The sequence below is a fragment of the Hesperophylax consimilis genome, chromosome 30 (genome assembly GCF_061612785.1).
Source record: "Hesperophylax consimilis isolate HC1 chromosome 30, BYU_Hcon_1.0, whole genome shotgun sequence".
NCBI lineage: Eukaryota > Metazoa > Arthropoda > Insecta > Trichoptera > Limnephilidae > Hesperophylax > Hesperophylax consimilis.
The window spans coordinates 7,873,978-7,895,246 of NC_142865.1; the positions used below are offsets into that span (position 1 = coordinate 7,873,978).

The following is a 21,269-nucleotide window of genomic DNA, read 5'->3' on the forward strand; positions in this document are numbered from 1 at the left end:
TATTAGAGGGGGCGCGCTAATATTTAAAACGATTATAATTAATAATATTACAAATGAAAATATTTTATGAAACACTATTTATTTAAAATAGAGTAAAAATCTCTCGACAAATGTCGCAGCATTACACCCCTGTACCGGACAGCAGATGGATGTACCTAAATAATTAAGAGATGCATATTTCGCTGTTATCACACATTTTACGATGCCAAATTCTTTGAGGCTAAGCTGGTGCTACGACCCTCGGTTGAGGCGCAGTAAATAAAAACTTAACTCTGTACGGCGAGCGGTTGTCGAGAAGTTCTCTTCGTGGTCGATGTATAATTTAGAGATCTGGACACTGAGGATGTGTATGTAAGATCTGCAGGTGTAAGTGTGTAAGTATCTTGGAGTGATACAAGTTCCAGTGTGTAAGTATCTTGAGGTGAATATATGGATTCCACACAATAACAACTTTATAGATTTAGTTGAATTACTTTATTTAGATAGAAGTACACTTATTTACTTAATTAAATGATAAGTACATTAATTAAATGACAATGACAATAATGCGTAGAGGTGCAGCGTGTAAGCAGCACAAGTGATGTTAATTGTGAACATAGGGGAACAGCTTGTTCCTGTTTATATAGTATTCCACGTCTCTGGGACCGTGAGAGCATTGTGGACTTTAATCCCTAAGATGCAAAAAAGGGTCATGTGACTAATTTGAATATTGCATCATTGATTGGTTTCCCAAAATAATAGGGTTCCTTTTAAAAGTGCCGAAGAAATGAATGTTTGCCATTATAGCTTACTTTTGGGGCACCGGCTAAGATTAACAGTAATATTAAGATGTAGAAAGAAATAAAGGTTGACTTTAATTACCTAGATTTATAGCATAGGCTGGGATTATAACATATCTCCCCCCTTAAAATGAAAGCAACGGTTTTTTTTAAGTTTAGTTGCTGTAATTATACTTCAAATTATTTTCACTTGAAGATAGTTCTTGAAGAGGTACATCTTCGTTTTCCAGATTTGTTAAATTTCTGAATGTCATACTTGGTTGGATCCTTGTAGTGGATCGTCTAGGATTATTACATTGATTATATATCCTGACACAACATCTATTATCGTCGTCATTATTTAAAAGGTAAGAATTAATTATTCTAAAGAATTTACAACATTTCAATAGTTTGTAAACAATAAAAATAGTTAGCATAGCAGATAACGTATAAATAACAATTTGAAATTTTGTTGAATGTTTAATAATGAGTGGCTTTGAATTATATGATTTAAGATCGTCATTGAATTGATCGATTTTATGAGATGCCAAATTAATGTAATCGTGTTGTAAGTTAATTAAGTTTATCGGTTCAAGTTCATTTAAGGTTTCATTATATTTTTTCATATTACAACAATTGTCGTCGACAATGTTTAAAGTTGGAATAGGGTTAACATATTCTGTGATGAGATTACTTTTTGCAATTAATTGTGTGAGACCTGCATAGGCTCTACAACTTGAATTTAAAGTTAATATTCCAGTATGTAATAGTTTGATATCAAAAATATTATTTCTATCTTTACAGTCGATAGTTACTTTAGAAGGATGAGAATAAGTAAAAATCCATTTATTATTTTTTATAGGCTGCCATAAGATTATGTTGCCTTTGATGATCCTACTAAAACATTCATTAGGTATTTCACTAATATAAGCAGACAATAAAATTGTCTCGCATATTGGATCGGAGAGAGTGGATAACACATCTAGATCCTTACATACAAAATTTTCATTGGTAATAGTTTTACAATTATTCTTAAAATTATCAAGGTACACATAAAAAGATTTGTCCTTTGTGATTGCTAAATATTTATGGTTAGGAATAATTAAGGAGAAGGTATTAGGGATATCAATATTTGGAACAGGTAGAGGAACTACATGAAATAGGTTGTATTCCTGCGAAGTTACTAAAGGTATTTTTGTTATGAAGATGAGTTTATCATCAATATAATAAGCAATTAAATCTGATATATCGATTAAAGAATGAATATTTTCGAGTTTTAAACTTAAGGGGAATTCTTTTCCGCTTGGTAAATGTTTAATATTAGAGTTTAGTTCGAAGTAAAGTTGTTGAGGAGTAATTATGTCTGGGTGTAAAATTCCTTGTTTAGAAAATAAAATAGCATTGATTAAGGAATCAATTTGTTCATAAAAGTATTCGGTTGTTTCGAATAAAGAGCTTGTTTGCGAGATAAGTATATTTTTAATTTCTTGCATATTCATTTTATCGTGGTCTTCCTTAAAATAGTTATTTATTTTTATAATATTTTTATTCATAGTATATTCGTCATAGTTAAGTTTAGCAAGGGTAGAATTGAAATTTATGAGAGTCGATTTAGTGACTTGTAATTGTTCTTTCATCAGATTATAAATATGTTTGTCATCTGACATGACGCGTTCAATCGCATCGTCATAATATTGCGCATCTTCGGAGTCGAGGGTTCCGAAAACAGCTTTAAATATTTTTCCAACACCATCGATTAAACCGCGTTTTGTGCGTTGGTTGGAAACGAGGTGTGTAATTGATTCATATTTAGTTTTACATTTTTTAATAGTATTAAAAACAGGTTTTAAAAGATCTCTGCAATTGTCGTTAGGTACGTATGATAAATATTTGGAACATGTGCTTTTAGTTAAAGCATAATTATCTTCTAAAATTCGTATTTGTCTAGGGAAGGTATTAAAATAGTCTTGAAGGACCTGGAACAGGAGAGAAAGCGCGATATGGCTTAATTCTGTTAACATGGAATCTTTTTAATGAATTATTTTCCATTCTTATGGTAACATTATGATTATTATGAACCTGTACAATCTTGTACGGTCCTTTCCAATTAGGAATAAGTTTCTTGCTTAATGATTTAGGTTTATTAGTATTTTTTATTAATATTAAGTCGTTAATTTTATAAATATTATTCGATACATTTCTATCGTAATATTTTTTGGATGTCTCTTTGGCATGTCCGATTCTTTCACGGGCAAGTGATCTGGTAATGGCGAATTTATACTTTAATTGGTTAAGATAACTCTCGTAGGTTGGGTTTGAATCTGGGTTTTCTAAAGAGCTTGGTAAAATAGGTTTATGTCCAAAGACAAGTTCGTAAGGAGTGAATTTAGTTGTACAGTGAGTACTTGTATTATATGAAAACATAGCTAGAGGGATATAGTCGTCCCAATTTGTTTGGTCGCTATCTATATAATGAGTAAGATAATCCTTTAAGGTAGAATGAGAGCGTTCTAGTGCTCCATTTGTTTGTGGGTGATAAACGGTAGTTTTCAAATGTTTTATTTTAAATAGGTTGGTAAGATGTTTCATTAAATTACTAGTAAATTGAACACCTTGATCTGTGAGGATTGACTTAGGTATTCCATAGTGAGAAAAGAATTTAACGAGGCAATCAGCTACAGTTTCTGTTTCTGTAGAGTTAACTGCATAAGCTTGAGAAAACTTTGTAAGATCGTCTTGAAATGTGACGATGTATTTATTATTATTGACAGTTTCATTAAGTGGTCCGACTATGTCGACCGCAATTCTTTCAAAAGCTTCCGTGGAAGTGGTAGTGATTTCCATTGGAGCTTTATATGCTCTCCTGTCAGTTTTATTTTTCTGACAGTGGATACAATTTTTCACATAATTTTCTATATCATCTTTCATTTTTTCCCATCGGTATCTTTCTTTGATCCGACTGTAGGTTCTGAAGAAACCTGGATGTCCGGCCATAGGGCTATCGTGACATTCTTTTAATATTACGGGAATTTGCGAAGTTGAAGGGTTAATGATTTTATTGTGATTAATATTGATTTTAATCTTTAAGTTTCTAAAAAGATATTGAATAATTTCCTTTATTTTTATAAAAGGAATGGAATCAAATGAGTTTTGGAAGTTCGGTAACGTAATTTCAGTTACACGTTTTTCAATAAGTTTAGATCTTAAATTTTTAAGTGTTAGGAAAATATCTTTAGGAGTTGCTTTGTCGAAGTAATGAGTTTTGGTAAAGCAATGAAAGTAAGTTTTCTTATTATCTGTTGATTTTGATTCATGAATACCATATAAATTTTTTGGTATTTCTAAAAGTTCGTCAGTGTCTGAACAATTGGATAATATTTCAGCACAGAAAGGGTTTTGATCATCTAGATCGATAGAAGTTGGGTATGCCATATATTTTGACATATTATTTATAAAGAATGAATCATGTTCATTAAAACTAAAAATAGTTGGTTCATTTTTATTAGAATAAAATTTCACGTAATTTTCGTAAGTATCATTATTTATATTATTTTCTAAAGGTATTGGTGATAGAGTATCATCTATTTCTAAATTAGTATGTAAATTATTAAGATAAGTTTCTAAATCATCGACATTTATTTCGTCGAGACATGGTTCGTTTAAAAGATCAATAATATCTTGAGAAGGTGAATTTTCATCTTCTGTTACAATATTTATTGGAATACGAGACAAACAATCGGCATTAGAATTTATTCTGCCTGGTTTGTATTCTATTTCGTATTCGTATTCTTCGAGTTTTAATCGCCAACGTAACAATTTGCTACTGGGATTGGTAACATTCATTAACCATTTTAATGGTCTATGATCAGTGTAAATTTTAAATTTTCTTCCGAAAAGGTAAGGACGGAAATGTCCTACAGCCCAAACAATGGCTAAAAGTTCTTTTTCAGAGGTACTATAATTACCTTCTGCTTTATTTAAAGTTCTGGACGCATAAGATATTGGTAAATCTTCTCCAACTTTTCCTTGGCTCAAAATTGCACCTATTGCATAATTTGAGGCGTCAGTAGTTAAAACGAAATCTCTAGTGAAATCTGGATATTGTAATATAGGATAAGAAGTTAATTTTTCTTTCAATGTATCGAAAGCATTTTGCTGTTCGTTTTTCCAGTCAAATTTAATATCTTTCTTTAGAAGAAAAGTTAAGGGTTTCGTAATTTTACTGAAGTTTTCAATAAATCTTCGGTAATAACCAGCTAGACCTAAGAATGATTTAATTTCTTTAGGATTCCTGGGAATAGGAAATTCAGAGACTGCTTTGATTTTGTCGGGGTTAGGAGTAACACCGTCGTTTGAAATTAAATGACCTAGATAAGTTACTTCTTTTCGCATGAAATGACACTTATCTGGTTGAATCTTCAGATTATTATCGGCAAGTCTTTGAAATATAGCTGTGAGTTTTTTAGAGTGATCTTCTATAGAATTTGCGTATATGACAATGTCATCTAAATAGACGAAACAATATAATCCTTGTAAGCCGATTAATGCGTTATTCATTAACCGTTGAAACGTTGCTGGAGCAGTCTTAAGACCGAAAGGCATACGTGTATATTCAAAATGTCCATTGGGAGTAGAAAAAGCAGTTTTTGGAATATCATCTTCGTGCATAGGAATTTGATGAAATCCGCTAACAAGATCTAGTGTTGTGAAGTATCTACAATGACCTAATTGATCTAAGATATCTACAATGTGAGGTAATGGAAAGGCGTCTCCGACAGACACGTCGTTGAGTTTCCTATAGTCTACGACTATTCTCCATTTAGGTTTTCCTGAGGAGTCATTTTTCTTTGGTACAACCCATATAGGAGCTGACCATGGTGAAACACTAGGTTGAATAATACCATCTTCTAACATTTTATCTATTTGTTTATTTGCTTCTTCTTTATGTACTTCAGGGTATCTATAATTTTTCGTATGTATTGGACTTTGAGTATTTGTTATAATTCGATGTTTAATAGCATCGGTTGCTGTAAGTTTGTCGCCTTCGAGATAAAATATGGAATTATAATTGTCGCAAATATCTAATAAGGAATTAATTTCTTCCGAATTTAAATGATCTATACAAATTTGATCACGAATTAATTTTTTACGTTTTTTACCATCATTATTAGAATTTTGATTAAAATGGTAAACATTTTCTGGGATAGGTTTTAAGTAAATTTTCATGATATTAATGTCAACATATTCGTCTGTTGAATTCAAAATAGTACAATACGATTTATTATTCGCATCTACTTTCGTTATAGCATTTGCTAAATATACACCTTCAATAGGTATTTTTACGTCGATAATCCCTTCTTTAATTTCAGGGTTTAAAATATCGATTTTAATAAGAGTTTCTGATCTAGGGGATAAAGTAAATATAGGAGTCAAATGCTCATTAGGATCAGAAATATGTAACTTTAAAGAGTAATCGTTAATACGTATTACGTTATTTTTATAATCAATTTTCGCATTTTTGTTTTCAAAAAAGTCGTTCCCTAAAATTCCGTCATAACCAAGGTTTAAAAAGTCACTATCCACCGCGTGGAGATCATGAATAATAGTTTCATTGCCGAAACTTAATTTAATTTGAACGATTCCAATAGATTCAATCGATTTTTTCGATCTACTTATGCCATTAATCTCTATAATTTTGCCCGAATTTACGGAAGTACCTTCGCCAAGACAGTGAGTCTTGATGAGGGATACGGCTGCTCCTGTGTCGACAAGAAAATGTCTTTTAAAAATAATACCATTTGTAGGTATTTGAAGAACCACATGACGCAACGTATCTGAATGAGATGGCGAATAATTTATATAATTTTTATTAGATGTTAACATGGAACGTTTGGATACTCTTGAGCCTAGCTCGCGACTTACAGTAGATCGGCTCGAGATTCTACTGCAGATCTGGAGTTTAAATGATTTACCTTTGAATCATTTTTCCTTGGTAGGGAAGACGAATTAAGAGTTGCAGAGTTGTTGGGATTTGGATTTTCATTTTTATATTTTAATACTCTGCACTCATCTATCATGTGACCAGGTTTTTTACAGTACCTGCACATTTTGTTATTATAATTTTGTCCCGAATTTGGACTAAAATTTTTATTATAGTTATTATTATAACTTGATCCCGAATTTGGGTTATAAGATTTATTAAAATTATTATTATTATTTTTTACGAACATAACTTTACGTGTATTAAAGTTCGAATTATTGCTTTGATTTTTATTTTTATAACAATTGAAATTGTTATGTCCCGATTTACCGCAAATCGTACATGATTTATTATTAACGTTATTAGTTTTAGAGGAATTTAGTAATTTATTTATTCTCTCTTCCTCTAGTGATATTGTAAATGCTTCATTGAGGTCTTTCGGATTGCGCGATCTCAATATTGTAGCTATGGAAGGGTTAGTTCCATACATAAATGTTTGCATACCGAGTTCTTGGATGCTGGCTGTTCTGCCTAACATTTCTGCGGGATTATTATTATTTTGATTAATTGAGACTAAGAGATTTTTTATGCAATTTTCTATCCGTAAAATATATTGAGAAACGTTCTCGTTATGGAATTGTTTGCAATTTTGCAATTCCAATAATAGGTGTGCATAGTGTTTGCGTTCACCGAATGATCTTTTTAATAGATCTTTTAATTCTGACCAATTATTGAGAACGTGATTGGCACAGATGACTTCTGCTTGGCCTTCTAATGAAGTTAATATATATGAAAAGAGCGTATTCTGTTGATTAGGCTGAGCTAGTACTACAGCCCGGTCGCAATTAGTTAAGAAGGCACAGAGTTTATCTCTGTTTCCATCGTAAGATTTGATAAATTTAAATAAAACAGGTAATGGTAAAGTCATTTCCTGGGATTCCTGAGAGGACGAAGTAGGTTTATCGTTCATTTTGAGAAGTATTTATTATTATTAAAGAAATGAACTGAATTTAACGCGAATTAATTTAAGAGGTTTTTATTAAATTTTAATTATTTTACGAAATTTATTATTACGCGTTGAAGAAAGAAAAGAAATATAAGAGTTTCACTAATACACGGTTCACGGTGTATAAGCGAGAAGAAATGCATTAATTGTCAATAAGGGAATTGGGAAAATACAGTGTAAAAATTTCTACAGGACAAAAATTTTTATGGACTTACAGTAGAAGAAGGACGAGTCGCCAGTTCATACTGCTTGTAGAAGTGAAGGTCTCGATGCTCGTGGTTTAGAGTTGACAGGATTGGATTCTTGGCTGCTTGAAGAACTGAAGTTCACCGTAGATGTTGTCTCCGCGATCTACGTTGTTGCCGTTTTCTTCTCTTCTCCAGGGTCACGTCGATGAGTTAGGTTGATTTCAGGGAGAGCCGTCCCTGCCTTCGAAAAGGGTTTCTCCGAGGAGAGTATCTGCCAGACTTGTCGTCGTTGTTCCGGTGAAGTGATGAGGTAGGAGTCTTCCGTCGTCACAAAAGATCCTTTGGGAATGTCTTTGCAATCCCACTTCTGACACCAATTTGCTACGACCCTCGGTTGAGGCGCAGTAAATAAAAACTTAACTCTGTACGGCGAGCGGTTGTCGAGAAGTTCTCTTCGTGGTCGATGTATAATTTAGAGATCTGGACACTGAGGATGTGTATGTAAGATCTGCAGGTGTAAGTGTGTAAGTATCTTGGAGTGATACAAGTTCCAGTGTGTAAGTATCTTGAGGTGAATATATGGATTCCACACAATAACAACTTTATAGATTTAGTTGAATTACTTTATTTAGATAGAAGTACACTTATTTACTTAATTAAATGATAAGTACATTAATTAAATGACAATGACAATAATGCGTAGAGGTGCAGCGTGTAAGCAGCACAAGTGATGTTAATTGTGAACATAGGGGAACAGCTTGTTCCTGTTTATATAGTATTCCACGTCTCTGGGACCGTGAGAGCATTGTGGACTTTAATCCCTAAGATGCAAAAAAGGGTCATGTGACTAATTTGAATATTGCATCATTGATTGGTTTCCCAAAATAATAGGGTTCCTTTTAAAAGTGCCGAAGAAATGAATGTTTGCCATTATAGCTTACTTTTGGGGCACCGGCTAAGATTAACAGTAATATTAAGATGTAGAAAGAAATAAAGGTTGACTTTAATTACCTAGATTTATAGCATAGGCTGGGATTATAACACTGGCATGATTAGTCATCTTGATAAGATTTTAAATCACCGTACAAGTGTCATATCGCCAGTCCAAGAATGCATTAATTACTCGCACTACAAAACTGTGGGACCTTAGTAATTAATTCTCGGCGCTATGACGTATTATAATATTTCTGTTTAGATATAAGAATAATTGCTCCACATTCACGTGTAGAAAATGTTGAATTTTAACCCAATAAATACGCAAACAACTGGCCCAATTAGTCAGTTGTCCAATGACTTTCGTGTATTTGTAAAATCGGACTTTTACAGTCAATTTCACTGGCGTATGTGTACAGTACAACTCCAAAACCTCTGAAATTTTTCAGTGTTTTTCATCTCATATACTGTGAGAATGCAGATTGAGCAGAAAATATTTTCACATTTCATTCGATTTCAGATAATTTTTCTGTTTTTTAATGTATGTATGTCGAAATTCCGACTGTTCTTGAAAGCAGAGGAAAGACTTTTTGAAATTTTAATTAAAAATATTAAAACTAACGCAAACAAATATAAACTTAAAACAACAGACCGGAAATTGGTCAAATGAGCATTAACAATAATTCCGAGTTCTTCAGGTGTCTATCGTTACATTGCTTGTTGTCAACTAATTCTATATCTGTCTAAAAAATAAATGTCTAATAAATGTCTATATAAATAATTATAATAATTTCTATAAAATTTCTTACCAGCGTTTTCCAGATAACACGGAAGCACAACTGTTTCATTTTCAAAGGTTTTGACTGTAGTTGGTACACTTTTGAATTTTGATGTATTTTCCACTATAACTTCAGAGTTTGTTTCAACATCTTCAGATTTCACAAAAGTAACGAGAATTATTACTCCACACCAAAAATATATATTTTTATTACACTTCATTTTAATGTTGTCTTCTTTTAAATCACTCAGTTTTGTATTTATTACACTATTCCACTGGTATGTTCAACATTTCGTAATATGTAACGATTTTACCTGCAAATTTGTAGTTCCTTGATATCTCAAATCTCTATTATACTAAAATACAATCTTCTGTCTGCTTGTGCGCTTAGTTCTTCTAAACTATTTTTTCGACTTGATTACAAACATCTCTCATTTTTCTCTACTTTCTATAAATATAAAACGTATGTATTATGTACAAAGATCTTATTCCGTCTTGACCGTTACCTTACTACAGCGAAATTAATTTTCTGCGCGAGGTTTTGCAGCATTCGGTTTATGTCGATTGCGTACTGAGCCGTGGGACAACGGGATAAGATTGGCAAACAATATATGTGCATAGAATAAAAAAAAGTGCCATTCATGTAAATTTTAATGTATATAAACATATTTTTTGGAATTCATAATGAAAGCCGATTCGTAGTAAAGATTAGTCTAAAATAGTTGTTTTGTGTAAAACTTCGCCTTGTTCTACAAAATACACAATATTATTAAATTGGTTTCGCTGTATTAAATATTTTTCAGCTTGTTCAAAAGTAATACAAGATAAAATGTGTTGTACAATGAGAACCATATTATTATGATCATTGGCTCACAAAGAAGGTACAGTCACAGCCGTAATAACGACTACGAATATAATAAAGTACAGTAAGGGGCATTCAGAAGGAGGCATTGTAAATCAATCAGGGTATAATGGATACGTGCAAGATAGGGGACCTTATATTGGCTTATCGGCGATCTCTGGAGTTTTAAACTCAATTGCTGACACTGCAGTGAAATAAATATGACTAGATTGACGTTTTGAAATATTTTTAATTTTTAGAACAAGAATGGGACGTCCTACGAAGACATGGCACGATCAAGTGAATCAATTATATATGTTTGGTCAAATCAGGCGATGTGATGAACTATGAAAGGTTAGTTGGAAGAAATACATAGGATGTAACCCATAAGCTATACCCTTTGTACTCTGTATTTTTGTGCAATAAATATTTTTTTGAATTTGAATTTGGTGAAAGAATGTATTACCACAAATTGAGGACGTTCGAGAAAGACGTGGCACGATCAAGTGTAACAAATACTTAAATAAAATAACATTTTCAATTCTTAAAAATAACATTACTCACCTTTAAAACTCCACCCAGTTAAGTTAAAAATCACAATCTCAAAACTTAACTTCATACCATTCTTCGCCCCGACAATCGCCGGTTACACGTCAGCTGGTAAATTAAGTTATTTATAAAATGATTGAAAAAAAATATATTTATGCCTGAACATCCACAAAATAAAATAAAAGGCACTTTTTGGCCATGTTTTTTTCTTGCATAAATCAAAACAGGCGGATGGTGTTAAGCGGGAATTTAAACCTTATCGCCATCTCCGTAAGGGTTGTTATTGATAGCGGCTCAATTTAAAATATTACACGACGTAGTGCATCGCCTTAATGTTTTTCGTGAATACGAACCCAAATATACAAAAATTAAATTGCACAATTTATAATAATCGTAAATATCGTAAAAAAAAATTATAAAGTTACACCGACTTTCCGATAAACTTGTGTTTGTCGGCTAATATATTATCTATTCCTAACGCAAACCCGTGAAAAATCAGATTTAGTCATCAAAAGAAATACACTTTTCAATTATTGTATTATAATCATTGAAATAATGTTGGTACCTAATAAACATAAACGTTGATTTCTATAATTTATGTTAACCTAAAAAAACTAAAAAAAACATTTATGACATTAAAAACGTCGCGTTTATAGAATCAATTTAAAAATAATATGTATGAAATAACCTCAATTTTTCAATACGGGAATTTCACTTGTCAGTCTGCTGAAATGCTACGTTGCCAATTGTTTCGGAGTAGATATTTTTTATTAGTACTAGCTCGAATCAAAACTTTTACAGCCATTATACAATGTGTAACAAAAGCACGGTTAACGGTCATGAAGTGTTTTTTTAGTGTTAATGTTCTGCTGTGAAGACGATCTTATTATTTTCATGAACCGTTCGCAATACTTTTAAGTGTGGGGTATCATCTAGTATTTTCCATTTCACTGGCACGATGGTACCTACTAAAGACATGTCGCAGTTTGGAATTAATTTAATTGACAATGGAGCTATAGTTGTTACATTAGACTTATAGGTGGCTGGATGTTGGGCCAGTGTTTGTGCGGGTCATGATCGTTATCACAACAAGAATGTCTCAGTGTGGTGGTAAACGCATCTGTTTTAGGGTTGTTAATTTATTAATATTTATTTTTAAGTGTATAACCCACAAGAGTCCCAACTGCCACCGACTGTCCAGAGCCAGTAGGACTATGGCATTCCCATTAAGAGGAAGCTACAAGCCAAAAATGTGTATTTTCTTGGTATTCCTTATATTGTAGGTAATAGGCATTAAAATCGCTTGATAAACGGAGTCTAGAAACGCTCGATTGCTAGCACAAAACTGTTTTTTATTTATTTTGTAAATAATTTTATAAGAAAGCAAAAAAGTTAATCAAATGAAACTGTCAAAGATAATCTTAGCTATAACACAGTATTTTTTAAAGTTGTTTCCTTTATGCGTTCATACATTTCTATTGAAATATATATTTTTTAGTAGTTTACATTTATATTTTTTATTGAGTAATTTATTCTTTTATTTGTATTCTACTCAAGCGAAACGATAGGAAATCCTTCAATTGAACTAAATTATATTTTTTTGTATTCATAATGTACACCGATTCGTTATAAAGATTAATCAAAATAGTGATTTGGCATTAAGCTTCGCCTTAAGGCCCCGTAGTAAGCGTTAAAAGATGGTTTGAAAAGGAGTGATTTAAATAATTTAATTTCAAAAATTTCTCTACAAATGCTTTAGTTGCATTTAAAGATACACTGTGAACTTTTTCATGCCAATAACATATTACTTAACGATCTTTTTCTCTTGAGGGAATCTCATATAATCAACGTTTTGGCATGACAAATGTATAGATATTATATCTAAAAATAACATTTGTAACTTAAAAACTTAAAGAGTTAACGAGAAACTTGTTATAAATCGATAGAAATCGATTTTCACGATTTTAGAAACAAGTTTGGCAACTATTTATGAACTATTAAAAAAATAATCTTGCCTTTTTACTGTGCAAATATAATGAAATATAAAATTTAATAAAATAATGATTTAAAAAAAAAATCTTTCGAAGGCTTTAAATTTGATTTTCCAACGGTCGATTTACGTTGGAGCACACATTTGTCGTATAAAAACGCTTTTTTACAGTGTGTTATTTTTTAATTTATATTTTGTTGTATTTACATAGTATGTTGGGAAAGATAATTTTTTTAATAAGTACCATTAACTGACAAAAAATTGTCAAAGTTGCCTCTAACATCGTGAAAAGTTGAATTCTTTAATGGCCTATATTCTAATTTAAAGCACAAATAAATAAAGGAGCTTTTTTATTTAAAAAATAATTATTCAGTTTGATCAAGTTATTTGTTCGTTCCTCTTTGTTATAAAATCATTTTAATTTTATTTACATCCGTTACTAAATAATTTGTAATAAAATTTAATAAATGACCGTTTTCAATAATCCCATGTTTTCATTCAGAGTCACGCGTTAATTGTAGATTATATAACTGCATTGGATTCATTTAAACGATGACCGCATGACCATTTACTACTCAGGCTAATTTGTTCGGTTTTGGAAACAAACAGCTATTACCCGTTGACTCAATTTGTTCGCTTTTCGGAACAGCTCATATGGTCTCATAGAAATCGTTATGTCTCGCTTACTGCCATATGAACTAAACTGTGTTAGAAAGAGAAAACACCAAGCTTTATATTCAAATATAGAAGTTAACTACAGAATGATTTAAATGTACACTTCTACAAAACCAAAGGTTCCGACCGCAATTTGAGAAAAAAATCATGAAACTTTGTAAAGGCCCTGTAGTAAGCGTTCAAAGATGGTTTGAAAGGGAGATATATAAATACAAATGTTAGAGAGAGCGCAATAATTAAGCGAAAATGGTGAAAATATTTAATAAAACACGCTTGTTTGAAATAGAGCAAAAATCTCTCGACAAATGCTTTAGTTGCATTTAAAGATACACTGTGAATTTTTTCATGCCTATAACATATTAAATAACAGAATAAAACGTATTTTTAATAATTTTCGGAGCTTACTTTGTGATTTTTTTTCTATCAAGAGAATTTTAAATAATTAACGTTTCGCAATATAAATGTATAGATATTATCTTCAAAAATAACTTATTTTTTTTAGAACTTAAAGAGTAAGAGAAACTTGTTATAAATCGGTATAAATTGGGAATGCGGGGGCTTAATTTTGTATCAACTTATGTGGCAATAACGTTTATAATTGATGTTCAAATAAAATATATGTTTTCGTTATCAGTTATTTTAGTTGAGTGTTTAGACGTAGTGAGCCATTTTTAAACTTATTCATGTTTGATTTAAAACATTATATGTTTATGTCTAGTAATATAATTTGAAAGCGTATTTTATCACCTTTCAAAAACATTTTTTAGTGTTCGAATACATTCAGAAATATTCCATTTATTTGAATTTTATTGAGAAGCCGAAATACAAACGAATTCTCTGACTTTCTGATAGCATATTTAAGAAATAAAACGTTTCATATGACAGAGGCCGTAATGGTTAAAATATATAAACTGTAACGCCTATAATATAACTACGTGGCCAGCAATATGGCGCAATCAACAGCCTAGCAGAATTCGAAGAAGAAGAAAGATTTCCGGTTGTGAAGGGATGAATGATTCGTCAGTCATTTCAAATTTCAATAAACAGTTACGTACAACTAGCTGACGTGTACACAGCGTTACTGGGGGATATTCTTAGGAGATGGACATATACCGTCAAAGACTTTTCTGTAGGCCTTTTTACGATATACAATTTCGTAGTACATTATTTTGATGAATCTCATAAAGTTTAGCCAGCGTTAGCAATTTAAGCGCCAGAATTTTTTTTTACAACTTGATTACAAAACATCGACATTTATCTACTTTCTATAATTATAAAATGCTTATATTATATATGGAAACCTTCCAAAAGAAATTTTCTAAATGATAGTAAAAACGCTATCATAATTCGTTGCATAGTTTAGAAGAACTAAGCGCACAAACAGACATACGCGGATGGCGGCTTTATTTTATACTACGCGATGCACTACGTAGTAATTTATTTAAAATCATGTGTTTTTGGTTGCCTAGAAATGTTTCAGATGCTTTAATTAAATACTGCGAGTAGAATACATCCTGGCCTTTGAAATAATCGAGTATTTTATAGATATGTCTTTTTATAAGCCCAGTAAAAAAATAATGTATAGGCCTATGAAAACTGCTTTAAAGTTCAAAATCTTTTTTACTTACGAACCCATTTTCGGTTATGGTTTTATTGTAAAATGTGGCAAATTAAGTTATTTATACAATGATCGAAAAACATTTAAATATTTGTGCCTGAACATCCACGAAATGCTCTTTTTAGCCATGTTTTTTTCTTACATAAATCAAAACAGGTGGATGGTGTGAAGCGGGAATTTATACCTTATCGCCATCTACGTAAGGTGTGTTATTGATAGCGGCTCGATTCAAAAAATTACGCGACATAGTGCATCGCCTTAATAATAAAAAGTTACACTCTATTATTAATTTGACGCTTATATTTTGGCTGCTTTATTGACATTTATTAATAATTTATTATCAGACTAAAATTGAACCTAAATTAAAAACTAAGATATTCTTTTGTTGTATTTGATATAAATATAAAATTTGAATTAAATAATGTTAAATTTGGCTTGAATTGCGATATTTTCTTCACTGTTGTTTTAAATACATATATTTGAATTTCGCTTTTGTTTTCGGTAATAAATTTATGAAAATCTTGGAATCGGAAATTAACCTACTTCTCGACATTCTATCGACATGAAACTTGGTAGACTCGTTGTCGATGACAATGCATTCTATACACTTTTGGTGTCAATCAAGTGCACACACTCGGACATATAAGCATTTCTCTGAAATCGAATGTCATTACAGCAGTTAAGGCGAAGCTTAATGCTAAATCACTATTTTGATTAATCTTTATAACGAATTGGAGTAGATTATGAATACCAAATATGGGCTTTATATAAACTGAAGGTTTTCCCATCGTTTTGCTTGAGTAGAATACAAATAAAAAATAAATTACTCAATAAAAATATAAATGTAAACTACTAAAAAATATATATTTCAATAGAAATGTATGAACGCGTAAAGGGAATAACTTTAAAAAATGCAGTATTATAGCTAAGATTATCTGCGACAGTTTCACTTGATTAACTTTTTTGCTTTCTTATAAAATTATTTACAAAATAAATAAAAACCAGTTTTGTGCTTGAAATCGAACGTTTCTAGACTCAGTTTGTCAAGCGATTTTAATGCCTATTACTTACAATATAAGGTATACCAAGAATATACACATTTTTGTCTTGTAGCTTCCTCTTAATGTACGAAATAAATGTCGGTTCTACCCTATAGGCATCAGGAAAGGTCGGTAGCGCAGTTGATTTAGTTTTTTGATTATTTACGGTCCCTAGGAAGGATGGTACCATCCTCAGCAAAACCAAAAAAAAAGTTTTTAAAAGATACATAATGGACGATAATAAAAAAACTTTTTTTGGTACGTTTTAGCGTTTCTATGATATCAACAAAATGACAATTCAACACATCTAAAAAGTCATATAAAATCATTAAAAGCAATGAAAAACCAACATATAAATATAACCTGCGTAGCATATTTAACCTATGTGTTGTTTCATAACTTATAATCACTTTATATCACCTTTTAAATATGTGTTGAAATTTCTGCGTTGAACCGTTTCACACAGAAGTATTTAATTTGTATCTGTAAATAATATCGGCTTTTAACAAATTAATGCTAATTTAAAAAATAAATAAATAAATAGAAATTGTAAGACCTTACACATTCTCTAAAGTTATTATGTTTATAAATTAATTCATAATATATTATGCCTGAACGACCCTAGGACAATAACATTCGGATAGAGCATAAAGAAAAATTAATGTATGAAAGTTACTTACGACAACTGTAAAGTTATTTTAGTAATTTTTATACGAAACTTATAAATAATGAAAAATGCATGGAATTGTAATACTTCTGCGATCAAACCTGCAATTAAGATTTTTATCTCAAAAACATCAAACAATAGAACAACGAAAATTAGCAAAAAGTTGGCAAATTTACGAACAATTCTACTATTATTATTATAGTAGGATAATCTTCTAATGGCTAGTAAAGAAATTAAACCCGCGACGTCTGGATGAGAAACCGACGTACGTGTCCACACAGCTACTAACCGGTTTCATGCGAAGTTTTATAACAAAGATGATAGCAATAATCTCTAATCTTCAAATAGTATAATAAAAAGAAAGTCGCTTTCCACGTCTGTCTGTTTGTGCGCTTAGTTTTTCTAAACTACGCAACGTATTTTAATATGGTTTTCACTATCATTTAGATAATTTCTTTCGGAAGGTTTGTGTATATAATGCATACATATTATATTTATAGAAAGTAGAGAAAAGTCGATGTTTTTTAATCACATCGAAATATTTTTTTCTGGTGCTTACGTTGCTAACGCTGGCTAAACCTTATGAAATACATCAAAATAATGTACTACAGAATTATACATCTTATAAAGGCTTACAGAAAAGTCCGTCATGGTATACTTCTATCTCCTAAGGATAACCCCCAGCAACATCAGGTAGTTAAATATAATAATTAAAAACAAAACTATAGCGTTCGAATTAAAACTAACTTCAAAGAACTTAAACTTGATCGAATGTTTTTATTTTTATTTATTTACTTTTGTTATTATTTATTTCACAATTTCCACTGAGCTCGCGTACTACCTACGACAAAGATCACGATAGACTGAATCATAAATGTGAAATGTCTGAGACGTGACGGTACATTGTTACTATAGTGTCAATTAAGAATATTATCAACAACACGGCGCCATAGGGTGGTACTAAACAATGTTAGCTGTTATATCACAAGATCCCCAACTGTCCGGAACCAGTGGGACAATGGCGTCCCCATTTGGGGTATGTTGCAAGCCTGAAGGGAGTGCGTTTAGGAAGAATATGGGAAAAAGGTAGGTAAGGTACCAGGCTACTCATATCTAGTCGCCAAACGGTTAAGGCGAAGCTTAATGCTAAATCACTATTTTTATTAATCTTTATATAAATATGATAGATAAACTAAAGGTTTTCCTATCGTTTCGTTTGAGTATAATGCAAAAAAAAAAAATTACCTAATAAATAATATAAATGTAGGCTACTAAAGAATATATTTTTTCAATAGAAATGTATGAACGCGTAAAATAAACTACTTTTAAAAAATACAGTATTATAGCTAAGATTATTTGTGACAATTTCACTTGATTAACTTTTTTGCAATCTTATAAAATTATTTACAAAATAAATAGAAACCACTTTTGTGCTTGAAATCGAGAGTTTCTAGACTCCATTTGTCAAGCGATTTTAATGCCTATTACCTACAATATAAGGTATACCAAGAATATACACATTTTTGGCTTGTAGCTTCCTCTTAAAGCTGTTTCAAACAAGGTTTCGATTTTGGCCTTTCGCCAGGCGATACTGAGTATTACGTATAATATTGTTATTGATTAAAATGTGAAATCCACAGACATAGGAATCAATAGACGAGAAGATAATGGCGAGGGGTAAAATCAACTGTTGAAGAACGAAGGGGGTAAGGCTGACTGTGATTCGTCAATAAATCAATCTGACAGTAAATAGGCATCTCGCATTATAATATCACCATTTACTTCTTAAAAAAAATGATCGGTCACTCTTTCAAGTTCTGTAAAGATCAAACAAGATGTGGTCACTGTGGCCAGGATGGTCACGCCCGCGAAAGTTGCCCAAATACTGCTGCGAAGGCAGTTTGCGCCACCTGCATCAGATTTGGAAAGCCCGCCACTCATCCTACCGGAGACAGGGAGAACTGCCCAGCATACCTAGCAGCGCTTTCGAGGGATTTCTCCACGATCAGCTATGGCGTCTAACTACATAGATGAAGACTATGATGTTGACTTTAAGAGAACAAATAGGTTAGACCAATGGACGGAAGAAATGGTAGAAAAAAACAGTGAAGTGGGAAGTTTTATATGTGTGCAAGTTAATATACGATCAATCTCTAAATATTGGGATGTTTTACATGCTAACCTCCAAAATTGTTGGAAAAATATAGATTTATTAATGTTATGTGAAACATCAAGATAGCACATTATCTTATTGATCCATTACAAAAAGCCCAAAAAACGATAATACGTACTATCAACAAGCGACCGACAAGATACTCCTCCACTCGACTCTTCACTGAATACAATGTCTTAAACATACGGCAACTCCACATAAAATTTACTCTAATGCATTTTTTGTACAAATATAAGAAAAAAACCCTCGTACACCACAATTACACCACCAGAACAATAACCAACCGACACTACAACGTCCCTACACTACATACCACGTCAGCTCGAAGACATTTCATGTACCTAGCTCCCAAAATATTTAACCTTCCCCCTGTAAATTTAAAAACCGAAACCCAACCCCATAAATTTAAAAAACTAATATCAAAATGGATAAGTTCACTTGGAGACCACAATATATAAAAATTGGTACATAAATTAAATTATATTATAATTTTATCAACTAATTATCAATTATTATTAATATTTAATACCATTTTTTTTTTTTTTTTTTTAAACTTCCGATTTAGTTGTCCGGGTTAAATCTTCCCCAAAGGAAAAACTTAACCCTTCCACTCACTTTTCCACAAATGATCATCTAGTCAATCAACATTATGTAAGTGCATTATATAAGCAAAATAAATACAAAACAATACAAGAACAACAACACGTCAACTCATCAGATATCAAATGGGAAAAAAAAATTCACCGTCTCCAGATATTTTCATATCAGAGGGTTCGGCTCGGTAGTACTTCTAACAGGGCCTATAAATCCTACTGATCCCTCAACATAAATATTTAAAAAATCTTTCGTTATCCTACATGTATTCAAAATGACCGACTTTTGCATCTTTATATATAAATTTTTTGATAGATCTAATACGCCTACATTTTTAATGAGAGAGCTAGGTATAATGCCAGTAGCCGAAATAACGAATGGTAATATTTTTATAGTCTGAGAATGCCAAATTCTTTTTATTTCGTTTCCTAAATCTGTGTATTTTCTAATTTTTTCATTAACAGATTTTTGAATGTTACAGGAATTTGGAATAGCGACATCAATGATATAAGTTATATTTTTAATTTTGTCATGTAAAACTATATCGGGTCTATTATGACTAATCGCTCGGTCTGTTAGTATAGTTTTATCATAATATATTTTATAAAATTCGTTTTCTAAAAATGAATTTGGTTCGTATTCATAGTATGGTACTATATTACGGCAGTCAATCAAGTTATGTTTAATTACCAAATTTTGGTGAATTATTTTTAAAACTTGATTGTGCCTAAATGTATACTCGGACGGTGCTAATATAGAACATCCAGATATAATATGTTCTATAGTTTCCGGAAAAGCCAAACATTTTCTACACAAATCATCAATTTGATTTGTATCTTTGATTATATGCTTTCTATAATTTTTAGTATTAATGACTCTATCCTGAATGGCAAGCATAAATCCTTCTATTTCTGCGCTCAACTCTCCAATACTCAACCATTTGTTTGACGAAATTTTGTCAACATACGTTGAATAAATACATTAAATACTATAATATATAATATATAATATATAATATATAATATATAATATATAATATATAATATATAATATATAATATATAATATATAATATATAATATATAATATATAATATATAATATATAATATATAATATATAATATATAATATATAATATATAACAACTAATACCCAAAAACAAAATACACTATCCACTTTTAAAAAAACTACCGAAACTGAAATACAACTTGTAATAGAAAGCATGAAAGACGGATCCTCTCCAGGTTTTGACCACATTTCTGTGAAAATTCTTAAAGAAATGAAAATGTATCTACTGAAACCACTAAACCACCTTATCAATCTCAGTCTGACTAAAGGCATATTCCCAACAAATTATAAAAAATCTATAATATCCCCTATCTTTAAAACCGGCGACCCGCAAAATGTTTCAAATTATCGACCGATATCACTAATATCGAATATAGCAAAAATATTTGAAAAGATTGTGAAAAAAAGGGTT

The 21,269-nt window shown here is 31.2% G+C and overlaps 3 protein-coding genes across 3 annotated transcripts in view; all 3 read right to left on the reverse strand.

Annotated features, from left to right (window-relative positions):
• Nucleotides 1-17,881, reverse strand: part of wrapper (immunoglobulin domain-containing protein wrapper) — a 60,522-nt gene extending 42,641 nt beyond the window's left edge. Inside the window, exons 1-2 of the mRNA XM_089649732.1 lie at nt 17,819-17,881; nt 9,675-9,957 (exon numbers count right to left, since the gene is read on the reverse strand). Of these exons, the coding sequence (XP_089505858.1) occupies nt 9,675-9,864 (190 nt within the window). The 5' untranslated portion in view covers nt 9,865-9,957; nt 17,819-17,881. The remainder of the gene's footprint in view (nt 1-9,674; nt 9,958-17,818) is intronic.
• Nucleotides 260-3,027, reverse strand: LOC149409596 (uncharacterized). Its single transcript, XM_089649731.1, has one exon. The coding sequence runs from the start codon at nt 2,777-2,779 to the stop codon at nt 935-937; it is 1,845 nt and encodes a 614-aa protein (XP_089505857.1). The 5' UTR covers nt 2,780-3,027; the 3' UTR covers nt 260-934.
• On the reverse strand, nt 6,464-7,761 carry LOC149409597 (uncharacterized). Its single transcript, XM_089649432.1, has 2 exons — nt 7,097-7,761; nt 6,464-6,517 (listed from the first exon to the last, which is right to left on the reverse strand). Exons 1-2 carry the CDS (start codon nt 7,706-7,708, stop codon nt 6,464-6,466), a joined length of 666 nt encoding a protein of 221 aa, XP_089505558.1. The 5' UTR covers nt 7,709-7,761.
• Nucleotides 17,882-21,269: the final 3,388 nt, after the last annotated feature.